This window comes from Danio rerio, chromosome 23, assembly GCF_052040795.2.
Source record: "Danio rerio strain M-AB ecotype USA chromosome 23, GRCz13ab, whole genome shotgun sequence".
Taxonomy (NCBI): domain Eukaryota; kingdom Metazoa; phylum Chordata; class Actinopteri; order Cypriniformes; family Danionidae; genus Danio; species Danio rerio.
The window spans coordinates 26,162,573-26,187,805 of NC_141043.1; the positions used below are offsets into that span (position 1 = coordinate 26,162,573).

At 34.6% G+C, this 25,233-nt stretch overlaps 1 protein-coding gene across 5 annotated transcripts in view; it reads right to left on the reverse strand.

Moving 5' to 3' along the window:
- The window catches only part of noc2l (NOC2-like nucleolar associated transcriptional repressor), a 50,655-nt gene that overhangs the window by 23,956 nt on the left and 1,466 nt on the right, over positions 1–25,233 (reverse strand). For 2 of the 5 annotated variants that reach the window (XR_015522960.1, NM_001003830.2), the window contains 12 exon segments: positions 24,050–24,242; positions 21,970–22,098; positions 21,281–21,395; positions 20,566–20,659; positions 20,392–20,470; positions 20,173–20,283; positions 19,963–20,076; positions 18,392–18,580; positions 18,155–18,294; positions 16,439–16,550; positions 9,910–10,023; positions 4,166–4,267 (listed from right to left, as the gene is read on the reverse strand). Coding sequence is in view for 2 of the 5 variants with exons in the window: in NM_001003830.2 (NP_001003830.2) it covers positions 4,166–4,267; positions 9,910–10,023; positions 16,439–16,550; positions 18,155–18,294; positions 18,392–18,580; positions 19,963–20,076; positions 20,173–20,283; positions 20,392–20,470; positions 20,566–20,659; positions 21,281–21,395; positions 21,970–22,098; positions 24,050–24,242 (1,492 nt within the window). In the remaining 3 variants the exon portion in view is untranslated. 5 annotated transcript variants of the gene reach the window in all.

The following is a 25,233-nucleotide window of genomic DNA, read 5'->3' on the forward strand; positions in this document are numbered from 1 at the left end:
TAACATTCTAGTTTTTATAGACGCTGTCAAACATTCAGCCCAATGCTCCAAAGAGACTAAAACATAATTTTTCCCTAGGCTATATTAAACTTAATAGGTAATTCCCCTTTATTTAAGAGAATAATTTAAGGATGTTGCATATTATTTGGTTATCTTAAGTAAAAGAAAGAGTTAAGTGTTTCAGGACTAGGGTTGGGTATCGTTTTTTTTTTTTTTTCAATACCGGTGCTAAATCGATATTATTAAAACGATATCGATGCCAAAACAGTGCCTGAACCGATACTTTTGAGCCACAAAATTATGGTGGATAACTCTAGAAAAATCTTTTATTTGACAAAATCTTTTTCAAAATAATTTTATTAGAACAATATAATTAAAGTTTAAAGTAAACATCAATTCATATTTTATATATTTAAATTACATTAATATATTTTCTTTGATCATTTGTTGGTTAGCATGAATTTAAGATTTGCATTATGAAATTATATTAGCTAACCCGTGAAAAGGCTGTCATCAAAATACTGAACTCCTTTTCAGTTCAGGGGCCACTTGTACTTTTGGGGGCACATTTTACCATATATCACAAAATACTTTAAAAAAATTTCGAAGTCATTTTTTTTTTCATGTATCACTCTGCAGTCTTCATAAACAAGATAATTAAATAATTTAAACTCTAAATAATCTTCCTTGTTCATTTATTTGACAAGTTACTTTGTACTGGTGTAGGATAACACATCTGTAGCATTCAAGTACATCAAGGCACATTGTTGCACCTGTAAAACCTGTTAACCTGCACCTAAAACTACTTTATTATTTTATGCAACAGCCTTACATTTTTAGGGGAAACATAAGGGCGATTATAAGCAAAAAGACCCCTAGCCTATAAGGTCCTTTATGGAATGGCCAAACTGTATTAATTTAAATATCTTAAACTGACCAGCTATATGTTTTTCCTTCCCCTATTCATTTATTTATTTTTGGCACATGTATTCACGATTGGAAAACTAGTGTAATGGCTTTCCATACCACCCCGAAGCCCCAGCTGGCCTTCTTTGGCCCAAGGTATTCGGCAGGCCGAAAAAGGCTGGCCGCTGGCCCTGAGGAAGCCCCGCTTGGCCCAATCAGGCCTGGAAGTGACAGTGGAAACGCGACTGGCCCTGGCACACTCGCTTTAGCCGCGATAGTGGAAACGCAGATAATGAAAGTGAACTAGGCCTCCTGTAAAGTGTTGCAAATCTATGAAAAATGATTATGTATTAAAGCTTGTTAATGCTTTAAGTCTAATTCTATCTTGTAAAAAACCTAGTCAAATATTATTTCCTGTCATCATGGCAAAAACAAAAAAATGTCCTTATAAGAAATTAGTTATTATAGCTATTGTTTAAAATGTGTTGAAAAAAAATTCTCTTTGTTAGACAGCACTTGGAAAATATTTTTAAAAGAATTATAATTTGACAAGGTCTCTCTCTCTCTTGGAATATGACAGTCTGTTCTTAATAATTGCTCTTTGTGCTGTAATCCGGCATTTTTTTTTTACTTTCAATCTTGTTCATCTTGAATAATTCTTTAATAAAATCTATTTTGATTTACAAGATGACAGTATTGTAATACAATCCAATTATTGAACAAAAGCTTAGAAACTGTAATTTTGGTTGAAATGTTAAGTTGCAAAGATGTAAATGTACAGCTGAAGAAATTAGAAAAATGTAGGCTGATAATTGTTTTGGAATTGGATTGTGACCCCCAGAATTGTACCAAAAGATTCCCACACATACTAGAACAGTGCAAGTTAGAGATAAAGGCTAGCCATAAAAGTCTGAGGATTGCAGAAACAAACTGAAAGAAGTGAATGCTGAATGCAGAATAAGTTGTTAGTGATGTGTTTAATTATATAGAAAGATCCATGCTACTGTTTATTTGTGATTACAGGGATGCCTGTATGAGGGGTTAATAAGTCTAAATACAGCAACTTCATTAGCTGGTAGGCTTTATGATAAAATTGATGCAGAAAATACAGATTCATTTTTTTGTTTATATAAAATTTCACTAAAAATACGAGCAATTCTATTTAATTCTTTAAGCTGGAAAAATAAATAAATAAGTTAAAGGTCTAATGTTTCAAATGAACAGCATTAATGAGAGTGAAGTATTATTAAGCTGACATACGCAATAATTCACACAATACAGTGCTAAAAGGTTATGGATTTTACTGGACCATGCCCGAGCATGATCCCAGTAGGGGGATGGGACTAATAATGAGCTAATAACAAATGACTTCACCAGACTAATGCTGATAATAGACAACAGAAAGAGAATGAAATGAAGCTGCTTCATTTCAATTCCAACACACACTCAATCAAGACTGTTTTACTCGATTCATATGAAGTTATGTCTTTGGGGCATGACTTGAATTAAGTTACTTTGTGAGTTTTTTTCTCTATTTCTACTTGCCAAGCTAAAATTACTTAATTACTTATTACATAACATTACTGTGATGCAAAAACTGTTTTCTAACTGTGACAAAAAGTGCCTATCGGGTTTTTAGGCCGTACTTACACTATGTACAGTTGCCTCGAACCGGGCCAAAGCACGCTTGTTCCCCCTCCCGTCTCCCACGACGGCCTGCACTCACATACAATCGGGCCTGGGCATGCTTACGTCATCGCTGCTGCGCTGTTCAGTGAGCGCTCTCGCTCTGCACAGTGGAGATTTCTCTAGTTATATTGTTTAAGTCGTATGATATGCAGTGAAATGCAGTCAAATATCCTGCCAAACAGTCCTTAGGGATGCGGTGACACGCAGTCAGATATTTCACGAACAAATCCGCCACTTTTGTCATAAAGTCCTCATGCTGCAGGAATGAGGAGGTCTGCTGAAGGCGCGCAGCTGTCGTTCAGTGAGGGGTTTGCGTATTTAATCAACTACGGCAGTTTGCGTTCACTTTACAGTAAGAATGATTAATAAATCCATATGAAACAGTCCCTTAAAAGTCACGTCTTGCTTTCAGTTTCGGGCTTTGGCGCGTTTTGCGCTCACGCTACAAGCGTACCGAGCCCAAGTGAACCACGCTCAGGCCCACCTCTTCAAACCAGACCAGGGCTGGCCAAGGAAACGGGCCTGGGCACGATACGAATAGCATAGTGTGAGTAGGCCCTTAAACATATGTGACGATCTCCACAGACTAAAACATCCAAAATTTGTGCTTGAGGCATTTAGTGTAAACAAAAACACGCTCACCAATCTACTAAATCAACTTTATACTTCAACACTCCTAAAAATGATGGTGATTGGTTGCCTTACATGTCACTTGCCAACGAAGTCTGTGATGGAGTCCAGACCTTCAGCCTTAAAGTCAGGCTTTGCAAGACCAGACATACTCTAGCATACTTGATTTAAACTCGCCAGTGGAAATGTGGCTAATGAGAATTTGGGGCAAGCAACTGCCACAATAGTAAAGAAAACACAAAGTCCAGATAAATGCAAAAGTCAAGCTATTAAATACAACAGTTGTGCACACTCCATACTTTTAACCTATTATGACCTGTTGGTAGGCCTGTCGCAATATCAATTTTTTTTGTTGTAGGATATATTAAATCAAAAAATATTGTGCTAAACATTATTATTGTAAATTTAAGACCATTTTATGTCACTTATTAATATAATGCCAGAATCACAGTTTATCATCAAAATGCAATTACACTCTTTCAAAGAACACATAATATTTTATTCTTAAGAATACTTCATTTAATTATAGTCATTTTAACAATTTAATAATTAAGCATTGGAGTCAGAATGTGACAGCACGTATCCTAAATAAATCATAATAAATGTTACAAAAAAGTGCAACGTAAAAAGTAACCGAGACTGTGATCTATTTTCAGTTTTCAGACACTCACATAGAAATATACTACAGTAATTCATAGTAAATACTAAAGTGTTTTTTTAACCATACTGACACTGAGATAGAAATGTTACACAAACATTTAAAAAGTTGCTAGAATTGTTTTTTATGTATTGGCAATATATATCGCACCACCAAAAGTGATAGAGGTGATGTCCTTGTGCTGTGAGAAGTTGATATATTGATTATTGTGACAGGCCTACCTGTTGGGGGTAAAATGTTAGAAAGTAAAGTGAATGGCCAAAGAGAGTGTAAAAACAGTACCTGTATGATGGTGGGCAGAGCTAGCTCAGGGAAGCCAATGCTGCAGGCCTGTGTGTGGAAACACTCCAGAATGAGGTCATACAACTGCTCCACAAGACCATCCTTTAACAGAAAAACACAAACATCCACAACTCATCACTCAAGAAACACTACTAAATAAATATCTGGACTCTCTAAATATCTGAACCATATAGCTAGATATGTATATTTGGATGTTTAGGCAACTTAAAGGGTATTTAACCCAAAAGCTTAAATACAATCACTTTTTATTCTGTTGAACACAAAAGAAAATATTTTAAGAACTCTGATACCCTGTAACCATTGACTTCCATAGCAGGAACAACAGATACTATGAAAGTCAATAGTTACAGGTTTCCAGTTTTCTTTTTTACTTTTTTTGTGTGTTTAATAGAAAAACCCAAAGGTTTGAAACATGTAAAAGTTGAATAAATGTCAATTTTCATTTTGGGTGAAGAATTACTTTAATATACTGATTTTAGCTGAGGTGCCTATCAACATCGTCTCATTGTATGAGTGCTTGACAGTTGAACATGCATATTTTACAGCATTAACAAAGGACAATGAGTTCAGCTTGCATAAAATTTGATAAAGCTTTTCCAAATTTTAAATATTTCTTTTCCTTTCATTTCACTCCCATGCATCTGATTGTTTGACAAAAGCGTTTGTTTATGTAAACCAATTCTGATAAAATAGCATATGAAAAAAGTAAAAGTTTACACTATCATATACAATAGCTATAATCTCATGTGCAGCAATGCTTAAAATACAATGCAAATATTTATTAGTAGTCTAATATATTAGTAGTCTAACAATACACAATATCTATCTTGGGTAGTTAGGACCACTGCGTTCAAATGTTTGCAGACAGTATATTTATTTCAGGCCTTACACAGCATTATTTTTAATTATAGGTTTATATAGACATGCTTCAGACGTATCTTTGCAGAGTTTATTGACATTTGTTAGGTGCTGTGAGCATTGTATTTTAGGACTGCTGATTTTTAGTCAAGTTAAACATAAAAAAGAGACTTTTGTTACACAGGGCAGCAATTAGAGGTGTATCAACTAACATACTACAAGGCAGGGATGCCCAAAGATTTTCGTATAAAAGGGCAAAAAAAACAAAACAAAAATATCATTATGAGCCATTGGCCCAGGGAAAATATACCAAACTATAATACATTAAAGTTGCCACGGTCAATTTCTGAGTTTCTTTCATAATATTTAAAAAAAATAAAAAAAACTTTACTTTAAATAATTTTAACTAATGCACTATAACTGAATGATAATTTTTGCAATAAAAACATAAGTGAACAGTGGAGTTCAATGCTGAATACACTAGTCACGCACACAGAATCTGCCTTTCTCGTGATTTGCTCAACCAAAGTCTCTGCATTGTCCTCTATCCATCAGGTGACAGTATGTACATTTAAACTAAATCTGATTAATTTACAATATTTAATTGAAACATTTAATTTCAGTTAGCTGTTAACAATAAAACAAACAAAAGGTTACATTAGATTTAAAATGACAATCTCTAAACCATGCCCATCATTCTTCCTCTCTTCTCAGATGAAATCGCGGGCTAAATCCAAGGTTACCATGGGCCAACTTTGGCACGCAGGTCCTAGTTTGGGCATCTCATTGAGCAGTTTGAGATTTTTTTGGTTCTTTTGAGCACAAAAGAAGATATTTTGAAAAATGTTGTAAACTTATAATAAATGACTTTCATAGTATTTGTTTTTAATACTATGAAGTTTATTTATTACAGGTTTGCAAATGTTTCAAAATGTAAAATTTATTTCTTTCCATTTTTGCATTAAATAAAAAATGTGCCATGTTTCAGATTTCATAAAATTTTTTTACTTTCATTGTTTTATGAAAACAATAATTGTTGTAATATTTGTTATTCTGACCACTATCGTTTCTACAAAAAAAATGAAAAATGAAAAAATGAAATGAAAAGATTTTTTTTAAATATAAAAAAAGTTATCAGACCTTTTATATTTATAGAATAATAAAGTCCCAGTAGCACAAGTAATGTCCATTGCACATGACACCTGTTTCAGAGAATGTTATAAACATGGAAAAACTTTCCAGTCAGGCATTTTTCCCAACACAGATTTGGCAGCTCTTCCCCCCAAAGCATATATTCACATCTCTACTCAACACCTGGCATCCAAGCATTCACACTAATCCTGACCCGGTTTAAGGCAGGGATCGGATCTAAATCCTTTGCCCTACCTAAAATTCACAGCCGCAGCCTTCGCAAACACATTCCTCCGCAATGGAAACGGGAAAACCCTGCTCTTAACTGCCCTTACTAGTTGGGAAATATTTAAGATTTAGTCAGTCAGACAGAGATCCCAGACAGCAAGGGTGGAGCGGCGTCTCGGGGGGCCTGTGGCTGCGGTGTCTTGGCCTGGGTGAATGTACTGGAAAAGCCTCCCCGTGCCAACCAGGAGAGCAGGATAATCCCTGCAGCTTGTGTGGCAATCCTCTTGGCAGCGGCACGGCGCACGGCGCTTTAGCCTGTGTAGCAGCGTGTTCAGGCTTTCATCTCCTAACCTCAATCCAGTTACAGCCAGTCAGCATGAAGACATGACAGGCTACTGGCCCAGGAAGAGGGGCCATCTTTATCTAGTCCTTCATCTCACGCATTAAAGTGATTGTCCTTTGTTTTAGTTTAAATAGAGCTTGTGCGTGTTATTTAGAATTATCTTTGCTGGCCAAGAGATTGGATTGAAAAATTGCATTTACATTTAGCAGTAGTGTATTAAATGTTTAACCGTATGTCTATTCATTAATGAACACTAACTATATCATGGTAAATTAGAACAATAAAGAGCAGCATGTTAGAATGATCTCTGAAGGTTCATGCATATTATCACTACAGATGTGATACAGTTAATGCTAGTATTTAAGCTCATATTTAAATTTCACTGTTAGCATTATCCAACATTGAAAATGTAATGAAGTAAAACAATGTAGTAATGAGCTCAAACAGAATAATAATAAAAATAATAATAAGAACAATAATAATAATAATAATAATAATAATAAAAATAATAACCACAACAATAATAATAATTAGAAACTTTTCTAAAGTTTCCTTTTCTTTTTATATCTGTTTAACCTGTTAACACTATTAACTATGTTTTAATTCGTCATTCGTTAATTAATTGTAAAGGTTTCTCAACCCCATTGTTCTACATGGAACAAAACTTCTGCAACTAAACAGTTACGCAAACTGTGCACTCGTTTACAGTTTAGAGCTTGTACATTGAGGCTAACGAGCACGACCCAGAGAATTAACTGTGGTTGAGGGAATTAACTAAGGGCCATTCACGTCGTGTCTTTTGCGTGTGCAAGTTCATTATTTCTTTTTTTGCCTACATATTGGGAGTGACGTAAACGTGGTGCACGCAGGGGCGCCCCGCCACGGCCACCCCTCAGTAAACTCTGGTCACCCCTGTGGCCACCCCTTTGACCACCCCAATATAATTTTGCTGTTGACATTATTGATTTAAATGTACTTATAAATTCCCAATATTTAAATAAATAAATAAAATGCAGCCACAAAATTATTATTGGTGTTACTGACGTAGCTCTCCCCCTCAGGTTCAACACTGGTGAAAGCAAACTGATGTATGCGCGCAGAAAACCATTCCCACGCGCTTCACGCACTCCTGTGTGAATCCCGGTTGGTTGTTTACATGCACGCCGACAAAATAGGCATAACAGCCTTTTGTGCAGGGGTGTCGGCATGCAGCGAGTTTTGAAAGTCGACTAAAGTTTATATAATATGATGATGATGTTACTTTCACTAAGCATGGCTTTAAAGCAGAAAAGAGGGATAATGAGTCAGGGAGGTAAGACTTCATAACATGATTTCTCAGCCATGATCTGGTCTTAAACCAGAGATAATTCTTTAGAATTGTCATAATTTTCATGCAAAAGGTTTCTTAAGTGATCTTGGCATATCACTCCAGTTGTTGTTTTCCAGTAATATTTCGGATTGATTTCTGTTATTTATTTAGAATAATAATTGTATAATAATATTAATATTAATTGTAACTATTTAGAATAAATATAAATAAATTGTTATGTTTATTAAATAAAAAATCTAATAATTCAAGGGAGGTGGGGGTGTATAGGGTGGTTCGCCCAGGGTGTCATTTAAACTAAAACCGCCACTGCCCTCCCGCCGCGCTGATGCTAATCCAGGCGCACCTAGCACAAGAACTGACCATTCAGCTTCATGCTTTGTATAGAATATACACATTTCTAAACCAAAAAAAAAAAAAAAGAAAATTTAATGAAAATGAAAAATAAATAGTCAATTAAAAATAAGTCTCTTTTAGACAGAGGTTCAGCAGCCTCTGACTACACATGTTCTTTTTAAAAGGAAAATACTTAACTTATATAATATGCTTAGATTTACATCAAACTAATAATATTTTTTTGTTGCTATTTTTATTTATTTATTTATTTATTCATTCATTCATTCATTGTCCTGTCATTTATTTTCAGTGTAAAATAATTACTTATCTTTAAATACCAAAAACTTTTTCCACTTATTTTTAAGTCTAAAGAGAAATGTACTATAGGTTGTCTTTTATTATTTTTTGTGCTGTATTATTTAGCTACTGAGCAGCAATAAATAACATTTTAAAATATAAGGAGTTTTCATATGATTTTCTAAACTAGTAGAGCTTTGAAATTAATGACTGCATAATAATGTGATAACCATGAAACCGTGATTATTCCTCAGACTATAATCGTACAACCAAAATCTATAACCGCTGCATCCCTACAAGACACTCCATTTTCTAACTTTGTGAAATACATTCAAAGCTAATAGATGAAAAGCTGCCAGTACATGAGAAAAGAGACCAGAGGCAGATTTTTTGAATGGATGTCTATGGAGGAGGGGCGTCAATACACTAAATTAAGAGATGTTGTGAAGAAATAACTTAAAATTTAAATAAATAAAAGGCCTTTTTGCTAATCTTCAACATTTTTTACACTTAACAATATGTCCATGGTAAATAAAACGTATATTTTACCCTGAGGGCAGAGAGGGCAGAGTTTAAAATGAGTTGGGTCAGAGTTAGGTTTCTGAACTGTGAATGCTGGCCATTGATATTAATGCTGTTACAAGATTGGATGTGGTGCCTTGTGGAATCCATGCAGGCCATTACACTTTCTCAGATACTGGTCAATATGCAGATTTCCATCTCAATATAGTTAGAAGAATTGGTGGCCACATTATACCAACTGGAACTTGACGATCTATTACATCTTCCAATCATCTTCCAAATGATCAAATGTACATTACATTCGTTAACAATAGTTAATAAACCCACAACAGCTCTTTAATTATAGCTAATGATAATTCCATTAAATTATGTGTACCAAATTGAATACATTAAATAATTTGTTAGTGCTAAAATTACCAACAAGGATTAATAAATGCTTTAGTAGTTTTCACACAAACTAATCTAGTTCATTAATGTTAACAAATAAAACTAATAATTCACTAATTCTCTAATAAACTCACATAAAATAACTAAATCTGCTATTTTATATCTTAAGAAGGCTGAAGCGATACAGTTAAAAAAAAAAACGTGTTTGTAAATTACATGTTAGCATACATGCATGCTCACAAATTGGAAGAAAATGAAGAAATGATGAAGGCCTGTATGTAAAGGATGTGTCACCTTATAAGCCTTTTCTTGGAGATTGAATTTGCTGAGTTTGAGGATCACTGCAAAATTGATGGGCTTTACACTCATGCGGCCTGGTTTCTTATTGAAGTCTTCCTGCTGGAGGATCTGAGGGCCAGAGTGAACAAACAGATACATCAGAGCACTGCATCACAGACAAACGTGCACAGAAACACACAAAGAAGACTACAGCAGTAGCCCACTGATTATTCACACAAACAAACACTAGAAAATGACTCAAGGGCTTATAGTAACTGAAGGTATAAAATCAAACTCGGGTAGAGACGAGTGTTGGAGAAGGTGCCATGAAATACAACACTGCTTTCTGAAAAGCAGTTTAGTTGAATTAGTTAAGCACTTTTGCTCCCACTTTGAGGCTAACCATCACATACAATTGTTTTTTTTTTTTATTATTTAACTGATCTAGAGTAGAATTCAGAAGATTAAAGCAGCACTATAGCACTATGGAACATTTTATGCATTTGTGTTAATAATATAATCGTATAATCAGGTAACAATGCCTTTAAAGTGGACCTATTATGCTCCTTTTTTCAAGATATAAATACGTTTCTGATGTCCTTAAAGTTTGTGTGTAAAGTTTCAGCTCAAAATACCCCAAAAATAGAACTCTTTGAAACTGCCCCTTATAGGCTTTGATCCGAAATGTGTCGTTTTGGTAACTGTCTCTTTAAATTCAAATCCGATTGTGCTCTTTACAAAGGTCGTTGGACCTACAAACGAGATCTGTGTGAAAAACTAAATTTTGTAGGACTGCTATACAGGAGTAATTATTAGGGATTATAGATGGCGAAATAATAAATAATGACAAAGAAATACTAATTTGTGGATCTCCTTGCTGCCGCTGTAGCTGGTTTATTCTGGGAAATTTTCTTACCCCTTGGTTTCGAGTGTGGTCCAGAAAAATCTCAGTTTGAAGGGGTATCCAGCCCTTCCCCTTAGCCCTACGCCTCCAAGCTAAAAAGAATTGGGACACTCCTACCCATTCATGAGAACGTGCATAACGAGAGGTAGGGATAAGGAGGAGGACTAAGGGGTAGAATTGGGATTGGGCCTGAAAAATGTCAAAAGTAGCTCAGAAGACATCTAATAATTTATAATCCTCTTAGTCAATGACATTATCTTCTGAGGTGAAAACTGTAACAGCAGATGACTGCTTCTCACTCAGGGCTGTCTATGTTAACGAGGGAAAGATCATTGCTAATGGGCAGGGCTTTCCCCCTCTAATGACATGTATAATTCAAAATGTTTCTGCAGACTTTTCACAGTTTTTAAAAACTGTGATCATAAAAGTTAATTTTTTTTTGTTCCGGATGGATTGTGATGGATTGCAGCTGGAAAAGGCATCCGCTGCATAAAAACATGTGCTGTATAAGTTAGCGGTCCATTCCGCTGTGGCGAACCAAGATTAATAAAGGGACTAAGCCGAAAAGAAAATGAATGAATGAATGAATGATTTGTGATATCTTGATTGCAAGAGAGAAATACTGGGAAATGTCTGTAGACTGATGGCATTTCATGCCATTTAGCCTTATGATCTTAAAATGTGAGCAAAATCACAATTCTTATTATCACTTTAGAGCAGGGGTCACCAAGCTTGTTCCTGAAGGGCCGGTGTCCTGCAGATTTTCGCTCCAACCCTAATCAAACACACCTGAACAAGCTAATCAAGGTCTTACTAGGTATACTTGAAACACCCAGGCAGGTGTGTTGAGGCAAGTTGGAGCTAAACCCTGCAGGGACACCGGCCCTCCAGGACCGAGATTGGTGACCCCTGCTTTAGTGCAATGTCTGAAACTCTATTCCTAGATGGCTGCAGCTCTGCAAAGTTTCTCTCCAACCACCTCCAACTCACACCTGCTTAATAGTTTCTAATAGTCGTGAACGCCTTAATTATTTAAATCAACTTTGTTTAATTGGGGTTGGAAAAAAAACTGCAGAACTGCGAGCCTGCGACCCACCAGGAATCGAGTTTGAGACCTATGCTTTGGAGCTAGTGTTTGACTGATTCTCTAGCGTAATATCTAAAGTGACGTTTATGACGTAGCATCAGTTTCTGTTGTTCTGACGTCAGCCACAGATGTAATTGAATGGTGGAAGAAAGTAGTTCCTCTTACAAAAAATGTCTACACTTTGTGTTTGGTTTTCTTTTTTATACTCACGACTATACCATCGAACTGTTGTATAAAAGTAATATCACACAACCCATGCCTCCCACCAGTGCCGATGTACAGCCATAATCGCACTATTACTCATGTGATATTGCTCATGGATATCATATAAATACAACCTTGGTACACATAAAAAAACCTCAAACCTTTGAATAATATACAAACTTTCCAAATTAACTGATTCATACAATATTCATCTAAATTCTGAGTTATTTTATTACTTTAAGCTGCACATAAAACTAGAACCACAAAGGCATTACCAAAAAACTAGCTAGATTTAAATGAATTTACATAATATAAATCAACTACAAGTCACATATTTTCCACAAAAAAAAAAAGAAAGAAAAAAAAGAAAAATGAGTGAAAGCAAACATTTGGCTGGTGTACTTTTGGTAAACTGTCATGACCTTTCCCATCATTCTCTCACTTTCCTACATTTGTGATCAGTGTAAAGTGCTTGACGAGGTCATCTGTAATCAACAAGGTATGAGTGTGTGTGAGCTCGCTCATGGACGGCTGGTCTATACAAACAACGGATGTGGTGTCGGCCTGCGGGACACAGGAGGAAGTGGTGGCGCATGGTCCCAACCTGATACGCTCAGGGTCTACTGCAACAGGAAGCTCAAAATCATAGAGCTCAGATAAAGAAAAAAAAAAGAGAAAAAAAAAACTAAAAGAAGCGGGAAAACAAAAAAATTAAATAAAGAGAGATTCCCAACTCAACTTTACTGCAGCACCCCCACTTTTTATAACACAAGTGCGAAAACAGGAAGTGCAACTGCATCACAAATAAACACAGGGAGCAAGAAGGAGGTCGGGGGGAGTCGCCACACTGACTGACAGAGGATGTGGTCTGTGCAACACGTTTCAGAGCTGACTGAGAACCACAGACTTGAACGCACACACACATATACGGACACACACACGTACGCTCTTTCCCCCAGGCTTTATCGCAGTATGGTCAGGACTGGTGGAAGATCAAGCCAAGCAGTGACCACCCCCCCGTCCCCCATCCCTCCCTTCCGCTGGTCTCGGCTGCTGTCGTCTCCACGCTTCTATTCTCATAGCAGCTGTCACCGCAGGGGCCCACGCCAGCCACACACAAACACACACGTTTTGTCACCCGCCTCACACTGTGGAAAATGTTGACAGTTTGTGACCTCTACTTCTCCCAAAAACGAAGCGCTCGCATACATTAGGATGCGCGTTCATGCAGTGAGCGTGCTCTGATCTCTGCTGCCTTTCATCTGGTAGGCTTTAATTCAAAGGTTGTTGACCGTTTAAGTTAGCTCGTCTTATCTTACTCTTCGCTTTTTAACTTTCCAATAGTCTGTGGGCTTTTTTTTGACAACGACTAATCTTGTATAATTAGGGTCTAGCAAACACTAGCAAGACGCAATTTCAGGCACTGTTACATCAGGTGTTATTAAGATGCATTTTGGTTTAAATGAGGTTCTTGTCCACTTTCGACCACTTTTTGATGAAGGACGGTTTGTGGGCAGGTCTTTTGATCTAATATTGAAAATAAGCTTGCTTATTTAACATAATGCATACTAAAAATTACTAGTAGGGAGTTCTTTAACAGTTAAAAACACTAAAAAAGTCAATTAAATATACTTCTTAAACTGACTTGTAATTTATTTCCTTTCCATTATTTCTGATGGGTTTTTAATGCAGGTTTATAGAATACAGTTTTAACAATTCAAAACAATATTGTCTACATTTAAAACATACAATTTTGAACATAAAATGTCCATCGATTGAGAAATTAGAGTCGCTGGTCTAATGCATTTGCCCAAAGCGTCTACAAAACAAAAGCTATGTGATCAAATGTATTTCTGACCACCTGGATTATGATTACGGTTATGATTGTGATCATATTAACGAAACTGTATCTTAAAACCAAGTGTAAACAGCACCTTAGAAACCAGAGCAATTCGATTTTAGGTTAGCAACACAACAGATATTTCTAAGTTATTTTAGGTTGTCAATAACACAGCTTGACCAGTTGTACTGCATGACTGTAATGCATCTCTCCTAGATATAATCTAATAGAAACGATTCAGTGCAAATATCATTGTGTAAACAAAGTCAAACAAATTAAGTAAAGTTTTACAAAACTACATTTACTTTGTTTTTGTTCAACATATTGGCTTATATTTGGAGAATCCCAATGCTACCCATGATGCTAAACATAGTCCAGATCAATATGTAAATATTTGCTTTTTGTCTTCCTCTCGATATCAAAATAAAAACACAAAAATAATGACGGCAGTGAGAAAGTTCAAAATGCATCTGATCGTGTTGATGTGGATACATTTAAGCTCTACAAAACCAGCACAGCAGCCATATAACATTTTTCTATATAGTATTTTTGTAAAATAAAACAGCATTACAGTACTAAACAAAGCAGCGTTTAATGTTAGGTCAATGCTTTAAGGCAGCTTTCCAGTGTGGAGCAGGCTAATATTAGGCTATTGTATTTTCATAATAAAAAAATATAAAATTAAAAAAAAAAAATTTTATATAAGTGTGTGTGTGTGTATGTGTTTGTGTATACACACATACACACTTATATAAAATTTTTTTTTTTAATTTTATATTTTTTTTACACACACACACACACACACACACACACACACACACACACACACACACACACACACACGTGTATATACACACACACACACACACACACACACACACACACACACACACACACACACACACACACACACACACGCGCACTTAATTCATCTAACTGCAAAAGTGAAAAAACTGACTAAGCCTATTGATTAATCTTGAAAAGAAAATTGACCATTAAGAAAATGAATGTGAGATTAATTATAGAAACCTTGTTTGTTACCACTTTTGACTAACTGAACACTTCCTTGCTGAATAAGTGCTTATTTATGAAGTAATAAATTACCTTTCTAAACTACCTAGTACCTACAAAATTGTTGAACAGTTTATCGTTTTTGACCTTATTCTTTAGTGCGGAAGTGTGCTCGTTTTTTCGATGGTTTTAAAACTTCTGATTCAGTCGCTTATGGGAGAAATAACTAGGAATAATAAATTGCAGAAAAAGGTCAAACTGCTTGCTCTACAAACAATTGTTTGCATGTCTATACATACAAAATAGAATAATATAATAAGAAAATATCAGTTTGCAACATCAAGCAGCAAAACAAGCTGTTTTTAACGTCTAAAAATGAAAGGAAGTGAATGAGAGCAGAAGTCTCGAGCTAAAAAGATTTAAATGGCAATAAAAAAAAGTTAACAGATTTAAAATAAAATTTTAAAAAGTGGAGTTGTTATCATATCTATCTATCTATCTATCTATCTATCTATCTATCTATCTATCTATCTATCTATATATATATATATATATATACATACATACATACATACATACATGCGTACGTACGTTGATTGCAGTGACGTAAAGATATGGATTTGAACATGCAAATAGGTTTACTTAGTAGTTTAGCTAAAATGCATATGTAAAAAGCACAAAATGAACGATTGCCGTTTAAGGTTGCTAAGTAACAATTAATAATATAAACATTAGCTATAACAAATGACACTGGAATTATAAAGGCCATCAGATTTGTCTCTACAACTAAAAGAAATCAATTTGACAAGTCTCACGGGGCAAAAACCATGTTCATGGTTGAGATAATAAATAGGCTTGCCGTGGTAATTAGTTGTTCCAGTGTGAAATGGTGATTAGCCATACACCAATTACAGTACCTTCCCATTGCGTCACTGAAGATTTGTTTTTTAATTATATTAATGACGTCATTGACAGGCAATGCAATGACACAAACCATGTCAGTTTAACGTTGCAGATTTCACTTAATCTCGTTATCATTTACAATAATGCATATATATTTTAATTATATATATATATATATATATATATATATATATATATATATATATATATATATATATATATTAAGGTTTTGAAATATTTTAATGCTAAATCCTTACGTAATGAATCTTAAAAGGTATATAAAAAACCAACTGCATAAAATATTCAAGCACTAAAAGCTAGCTGACCTCTCTAATTGACCTTTTAGTTGATGCATTCTTCATAATAAGAATTCCAGTAATTGTGGTTCAGATGTGATGAAGGGTCAGATTATGGAAAAGTCTTTTTATAGTTAACAGTAAAATAGTGGGATGACCGTGATGACAAACGCCACGGGAACAGTGCTCACGCCCAAACCACGTCCACCCACATGGGAACCTGTTTATTCAACACAGCCTGGGAGATGCCAGGGAGACGTCAGGATAGTCAGTGTGATGGCATGATATGCCAGTCTCACCTCCAGCAGGAATGGCAGCGCAGGCACAAATGTCTTGGTGTTTCCAGACAGCAGGATGATCGCTCTGACGCAATGCAGACGCAGAGGGTAATAGCGGGAGATGGGAACAAGCCTAGAAACACACACACACACATACAAACATACACACACATCATAAAGCCATGCTTAAGTGGAAACAGTATCTTCTGCAAGTACTTCTTTTTTTTTTGCATTTTTAGCAAATATCTACAAAGTTTTTTTTGGATCGTCACTTCTACAGGCAGGAAAGTAATGTCAAATTCAGAGCTGAAGTTCAGAGCCAAGGCAACATGCTGAACACTGTCAATTTTAATGTGGTTAATGGCGCCATCTGCTGGTTAAAAAAAAGTCAGTAACAAACGGTTAATAGGAGAATTTTGTTCATCAAACATTATATCTTTGTATTATTTTAAAGAAACAATAATTACTTTTGGACACTGATAGCCATTACAAAAAAATGGACCAAAAATTGGTTGATTTCAAATTATTTTCCAGAACTTTAGGCCTAATTTGACAGCTCTGTTTTAGAAAGTTCAAGGGATAGTTCACACAATTACTCACCCTGCAATTGTTCCAAACCGGTTTTGGTTTCTTACTTCAGTTGAACACAAAAGAAGACACTTTGAAGAAAGGAGGAAACCTTTAACCATTGTATATAATCCCATAGTATTAGCTGTTTGTTCTATGGAAATCAATGATTACAGGTTTTCAGCTTTCTTCAAAATATAATCTTTTCTGTTACACAGTAGAAATAAAACTCATAAACGTTTATAACCACTCAAGAGAGAGTAAATAGTGAGTAAATATTCATTTTTGGATGAACTATCCCTTTAGGTAAATACTACTATTTAAAATAACTTTTTTAGTGAAAATACTCCTATTCAGATTTCATGGACACATGGACTATGTAATGGTCTATTCTCCTTTTCTTTATAACGATTATGAAGCTTTTTGACATCTTTGGACCTTAGCAGAATGTGTATATATCAGTACTGAACATGTTACAGGGGATTTGAACAAAAAGGCAGAACAAATGCAAATTTATGAAAATTTATGGCCTAAGTAAGGGACACAAAAGTCCCATGCACAATTAAAGTGTGTTATGCCTTTCATGAATAAAGCAATATATGAAAACAAAAAATTATTCATGATTCATCAAATTTAGATCTGCATCAGTTGGATCAGTTTTTCTATTATACTATGTATATAAACGGTACATTTTATTGAGTGCATGCATTTACCATTGTAATCAAGCAACATTTTTGAATATAACAGAAATACATAGTCATGAGCTGTAAATGTATTTTTAAAAGTATAATTTGTATATAACACTAGTTTGTTTATTGCTAGTAGTTTACGTTATACCGGTGGGTTAATCTGTTTGAATGACTTTGTGAATGACTACACAGATGAATAAAATAATTTAAAAAGCCATTTTGAAAGGTAGAATAACCTGAAACAAAATATATTTTAAACAAACAAATATTGAAAAGATGTTTAAATCTTTAACATCTAGTTTAAATCTTTCTTAAATCACTGGTGGTGGATGAGGAGATTCCCCCTCAAAAATGTGTAAAGCGCATTGATTGTCCAGAAAAGTGCTATATAAAATGTAAGAGATTATTATTATTAGAAAATAGTGATGTCTCAAATGCTAATGAAAAATAACAATAAATAAATAATTTTTACAAATCCTACTTGATGCAGCCGATGATGACTTGACACAGTGGGTAGATCAGTGGCTCCAAAACCTCACTGGGGTAAATAGTGCTCAACACTCGACACCACAGATATAGACAGTGCACATACTGCCAGTTGTACACAGACTGGTATGTCTCCTGAAAACGCATGAATCAGAGTATCCAAAAACATTAGACATAGTTCTCATATGATGGCTAAAAGATAAGAGTGCAAGAGAACAAGACTTCCAACTACCTTCTTTTTCAAGTTCATGGCATTCCTGAGGTGGATGGCGAGCTGACGAATGTATAGAAAGGTATGCTGGTAGGACACCTGTGTGTCCAGTGAGTACATCTCAGCTAGAGTCCGCTGCATGAAGTTAATCATGGGAAGAGTGTTGGGGGACGTGAACTTGCAGTTCTGCACGTAGGCAATGTACATTTGCTGCAAACAATAAAAAAAAGTAATGATTATAAACTTTGCCATCTTCAAGCATTTTGGCATTTTAACTTATAATGGAGCTGATCTTATGTTTTGCTTCCTTTTTCTAGTATGCACTACTGCTTAATGGTTTGGGGTCAATAAGATTTCAATAACAATAATAATATTTTAAAGTATCTTAAGTATTCAGCCTGTGAAAAAACAGTTTAACCTATTTTTATACTAATAACCACGTAATAATAATAAAAATAATAATAATAAAATGAAGAGCGTAAATCAATATCTTAGTGTTTTTGTTTTACACCTGCCTTATTTAGTTCAGTTGAATCACACTAGAGTTCGTTTTCCCTCTTGATGTGGTTCGTTTTAACAGGTGTGAATGTAGCAATGGGGCGAGGCAGTGGTGCAGTAGGTAGTGCTGTCACCTCACAGCAAGAAGGTCGCTGGTTCGAACCTCAGCTCAGTTGGCGTTTCTGTGTGGAGTTTGCATGTTCTCCCTGCCTTCACTTGGGTTTTCTCCGGGTGCTCCGGTTTCCCCCACAGTCCAAAGACATGCGGTACAGGTGAATTGGGTAGGCTAAAATTGTCCGTAGTGTATGAGTGTGTGTGTGAATGTTTCCCAGAGATGGGTTGCGGCTGGAAGGGCGTCCACTGCGTAAGAAACCAAAAACGACAGAAAAAAGCTACAATGTGTTATTTGCTGCCCCTGGTCTAGACCAAATGAACCGAACTAAAGATGTAAGAGCACCCTTACAATGACTTCTGAAGAAGCATATTAGACTCAAATCAAATCAAATCATTTTTATTGTCACATCATTAGCAGCACGTGTGCTATGATGAGTGAAAAGCTTAGAATATTTTTTATAAAGCTCAAAAAACGACAAAAAAATTTAAGTAAAACACACAAAACACAACAAAGTTTGCTGGAAGCTCACAACATGGTGGCCATGCTCGGCACCATCTTGATGACGTATATATATCTAGACTCCAAAGATGATACTGAAAATTGAGCTTTGCCATCACTGGAAGAAACTATATCTTAAAATCTATTTAAAAAGCTATTTTCAAAAATGTTTGAAAATGTAATAACTCATTTTAAATTCTAATAAATCTTCACTAAATCGCTACAAAAAAATATTTTATTCTTGTATTTTTGGGTAAACAAATTCAGCATTTTTTTTGTATAAGAAAGACTTTTAAAAACATGAAAAAAAAAACATTTGATGTTGTTTGTAATTTGCTTTCAATTTCAGATGCTTTATACATGTCAACCAACTTATCATTGTCATATAATTTAGACATGCAGTCAGCAGTTTCAATGTTAAGATCAGTTATCATCAACTTGTATTCTCTAGTTTCACATTGCTTTGTAAAATCAAACTTACTTTAAGAACAGCGCTCAGGTGGGCATCTGGTTTATGTCTGCAGATTTTGTTGAGGGCCAGGAAGGCCAGAACTCTGACGGTCTCCTCTCCTGTGCTCCAATGTTTGATCAGACTCTAGTGTCACAATTGAAAAAAACAGCACAGATGATGAATTTGTGCTTGCATAAAACCATAACCATAAAGTTTATGTTAAGAATGCACAGTGCTTACTTTGAGAAACTGCCTGCACTGTTTTGGCAAACACAGGTAGTACGGCACCATCTGGTTGGCGTGACGGAGAACTGCAGCTATAACTGTGGCTTGAGTTAAACTGGAGAGGAGCTGAGGATGATAACATGCATCACAAAACTCTACATGTCAGCACTGAAAGTCAAGAATTAGTTCAAGATATATCATATATCCAACATATTTAGAAGGAAAAAAAAATACCTGAACAACACCAGCAAGGTACATCTTAATATCAATCTGATTTTTCTGCCACCTGGTACTTGAAAATGGAAGTACTAATCTAAAATAAAAAAAAAACAAAAAACAAACACAATTTATCAACAATCAGATCAATTAAAAAATATATACCTAGCTGGACATAAAGATTTTTTTTACTTTTTTGTGTCCTTATCTGGAGTTTTCAGCTTCAGCATTTTTTGCAGAGCTGCATGCATGTCTCTTATACAGAACAGGACGAGGGAATTGAACACTGGAAATACAGGAAATAGAGAAACTGCCAGTGAGCATATTTAACATCATAAATAAATAAACATTATCAGGTGTCATTCATTATGCATTTAAGAAAAAAAATGTCTTGAGAAATCACTGCATGACAAAGCCTAATAAAATGCAGTTAGAATGCCACAATTATTATTGTTATGAAGGCAAAAATATCCTTATACTGGTTTTTGTTTTTATATTTATGAGAAATAATATGGTTAGGTAAAATTCCCACAAGCTAAAGTACCACGTTCATAAATGTGATATTGGCTTCAACAAAGAAGTTCCATTTTGGACAATTTATTGTCTTTTTTTTTTTTTTTCATTTTTGCCAATGAAAAATGTTAAAAAAAAGGAAGCTAACACTGTAATGTTTTAATTCTTTTTTTGAATAAATCATTTGATCCAATTATCTATTCATTAATTCACCTCCTTGACACACTTGTTTTTAAATCAAATCCTTTGGGCCATTTTGAACAACATTTAGTTAATTTGTTTTGATGATTCACTCACAAGGACAGCAAAAATGCAGTTATAATAATTGTAAAAATTCCCAAGAGTATATAATTTTTCATCATATAACAAAATTTTTTAACTTTGCATGTATTACCTGCGCTGTCTGAGATGACGTATCGGCACAGCTCATCAGAATCACCCTTTGTTGTAGCCACAGCAGCCTTGAAAGCTTGTGTGATGTCTCTAATCAAAGTTGGTGTGGGTTCTTTCTAAAAGCAAACCAAACAAACATGAATAAAAAAAATATTCAAATAAACACTAAATGACCAAAAATAGCAACAGCTCCATCTTGTGTTAATACCAAAATCTACAGTTTGCAATGTCAATTGGAAATCGATATTTCATGGTTTTAATCTGAATAATTCAGGGACATTAAGACATGTTAATTGCTAAAACCAAAAATGGTTACCATCTAACTAGTAGGAAGAGCAATATGTGCATCTTCTCATTTAGTCTATGGCAAATCTATCTATATAGGCACTGGCCAATCTAACATAACGAACTGTTCACAAGTATTCTAAAAAGGAACTGCTAGCTTTCTTACTGGCTCATGTAAATTTGAGCACATCACCACTGTCTTACTCTCTCTCTGCATTGGTTGATGATTTTAAACTTTTAGAATATTACTTAATGTTTTGAAGGTTTTTAATAGTGTAGTACTTTCTTATTTATCTGAACTTGTGACTGTAAACATATCTGCTAGATCGTTTGACAGAATGTGCACATTCTGATGGAAAAATTCTTAACAGAACACACTGTGTGAAACACCAGACAAATATTTACCTTGAGTGCAGTTTTCCAGTTTTCAATCATGGCTTCTGTGACTTTGGTACCTTCTTTAGATGATTTCTGCTTTTTCACATCCTTTTTTTTAGAATCCTCCTCATCTTCTTCCTCCTCATCATCATCCTCCTAGAGTCAAATAAATGTTTTTTTACATTAAAGCAAAACACCACTAATACTCCCAATATTAATATATGTAAAAATGTATTTAACAATCAAAACAAATATGCAGTGCAATACAATTCCTGATTTAACAGTTTGTTTTTTTCGCAAAAAATCATGATTATCAAACATAATATTATTTAAAGACACCAACTAAATGTCAATCAGTGTAAGAAATATACCACAAAATACTGTCAGTATATTAACAACTAAAATCATTTGATGGCATATTAAATGAAAGAATTGAATCACCTAGCAGTCTTGTCATTTACATCTTTATACTTCGCAACTATAATTTAAAGCACAGCGTTACCCATTTGCTAGAAGATATGTAATTATTTAAAATATTATATATTTTAATAAATGTAGATCACAGTGTTTAATTTTAACAGGCATACAGTATGTGTACATTTAAATTCTAAATTATTCTTCTGTAAAATTGTTGTTTAACGGAGAGACGATTTTATTTTTTAAAACGTTTTTAAACATAATAGTTTTAACAACTAATTTATAATAATTTCTTCTTTGATTTCTGCCTTGGTGACGGCACATTATATTTTTCTACTTATTTTGTTCGTATTCAGCTTAAAGTGCAATTTAAAGACTTAAAAAAATTAGGCAAGTCATTGGAAATATAAAAAAAACAATTTCTTAAGAGGGCCAATCATTTTGATATTACAATTGTTTTTTAAGAATAAAAATTGCTTTTATCAGAGCCAATCTAAAATAAAAAAAATTAAAAAAATATTGGAAAAACTGAAAATGTCCTCGATCTGTAAAACATCACTTGTAAAATGTTTGAAGAACACAAACACAAAACATTCCCATAAGGGATAATAATTCACTTCCACTGTATACACTGTATACAGTGGAAGTCAGAACTATTAGCCTCCCTGAATTATTAGCCTCCGTTAATTTTTTCCCCAATTTCTGTTTACGATTTTTCTCAACACATTTCTAAACATAATAGTTATAATAACTCATTTCTAATAACTGATTTATTTTATCTTCGCCATGACAACAGTAAATAATTTTTGACTAGATATTTTTTAAGACACTTCTATACAGCTTAAAGTGACATTTAAAGGCTTAACTAGATTAATTAGGCAGGTTAGGGTAAATAGGTAAGTTGTATAACGATGGTTTGTTCTCTAGACTATCAAAAAATATATAGCTTAAAGGGGTTAATAATTTTGATCATATATATATTTTTTTAATTAGTTGTATTCTAACTGAAATAAAACAAATAAGACTTTCTTCAGAAAAAAAACATTATCAGACATACTGTGAAAATTCCCTTGCTCTGTTAAACATCATTTAAAAAATACTTTAAAAAGAATACAAATAAAGGGGGGCTAATAATTCTGCCTTCCACTGTATATGCAATGCTCAATGCAATGACAGTATAATACTTTTATAGTATTATACAAAAAATATAATAAAAATATTATTTTTCTAATTTGACCCTTCGCTAAGCCACACCCAAAAAACTCTACCCACCAATCGTGGCCTAGCGACTGTAGCTACGCACAGGGGCTCTGTCAAGCTTTCAATTGAGTGCCAATGGATTGTGCAAATCTGATACCCAGTATCCTTAAAGTTTGGATAGCATGGTGAATTTTTCTTTCCTTTTCAAAAACCAAAAACCCAAGAAGGAGAAATGCCAGCGTGGATCAAGCTGTGTGAGGGGCGCTAAAGGAGCGGAGCCAAGTTGGTTTTGTTTTGATATTCCTGACACATTCAGTGATAGATCGATGGCAATAACTTACACCTCTCACCCTAAACAGATCTAAACAAAACTTCATTCCTACAAATTACAAAGCAGGTTATGTTTCACAGCTGTCTTTTTTATCTTTACTTGTATTTAATATACATATACATATGAATATTGATACACACAATTCATTCAAAAACAGACCTCCAGTTGAGAAGGAAGTTTGTGGTACATCTGCTCCTCTTCATCCTCCTCTTCCTCATCACTATCAGTGTCGTCAAAATTCAGGAGCTCCTGGTCATTTTGTTCTAAGAACTTATAGAACTCTGGATCTTTGGTCTTGAGGGCTGACAGTTGGTCCTTGTGCTCAGATGCCTTGCCATGCTTTTTGACAGACCTGTGACACAGATGATCTGACTTTGACCACTCAAACAACATGCTCAGAGATAGCAGAAAATTGGAATAAACCCCAGGCCCGGTTTTTTCAAAAGTAATCCACTAGGATTTTCTATAAGGGATTGGATCAAATCTTGAAAATGGGTTTTTCAAAAGAAAAAATGGATTACATAATCGGATTAGATCACGTAATCCAATATTGGTTTTGATCCAGATCAAACCATTAGTTTGGGTTTTTTATAGGATTTTATCACTTTGATCCCAAAAAATCTGGATAACACTGATCCCATCAGATGGGTGGATTCAGCATGGAGTTCATGCCCAAAAATGTAATGAAAACGTTAAAAAAAAGTATCAAATAATACTATATTTGGATCATGCAGTATCTTACAAGATATATTCATTCATAAGGTTTTATTTGTATTTGTTCATCCGTCTGGCTACAGTGATTAGGTAGGCTTTAACATATTCAGCCTATTAGTATAGTCCTACAGCAAAGTTGAAGGAGTTTGGCCTCATAAAATAATCCCCCATACAGCTGTCAAAATTGACCAAAAACAATACATTTTATTCTGTCACTAATTGATAAATTCATCACAATGAAAACTATTTTTGTTTTTAGAATATTTATTAGTGATGCATGCAATGATTACAGAATAACCAAAAGAAAGGCAAAGAATGGCAATGACTGATTTCTGAAATCCTTTTCAACAATTGCAATTGAGACTGAAAATGCAGAAGCACAGCTTCGTCTGGCAGAGGAACAACTGACTCTGACCAAACTGCAGCAAAAAAAAAAAAGCCAGACTTGAGATCTGACTCCTAAAGGCTACGCTCAGACAAGCTGCTCTCTCCACATCAGATGAGGAAGTCTGAAATTATTGTGGAGGTTTTGACATTAAGGCCTTTTTAATTCAATACATCTATATTTGAAACTTGTTAAATATCCTCAAATGTACAGTGTTTGTGTTGTAGGTCTCAGATGAGCGGAT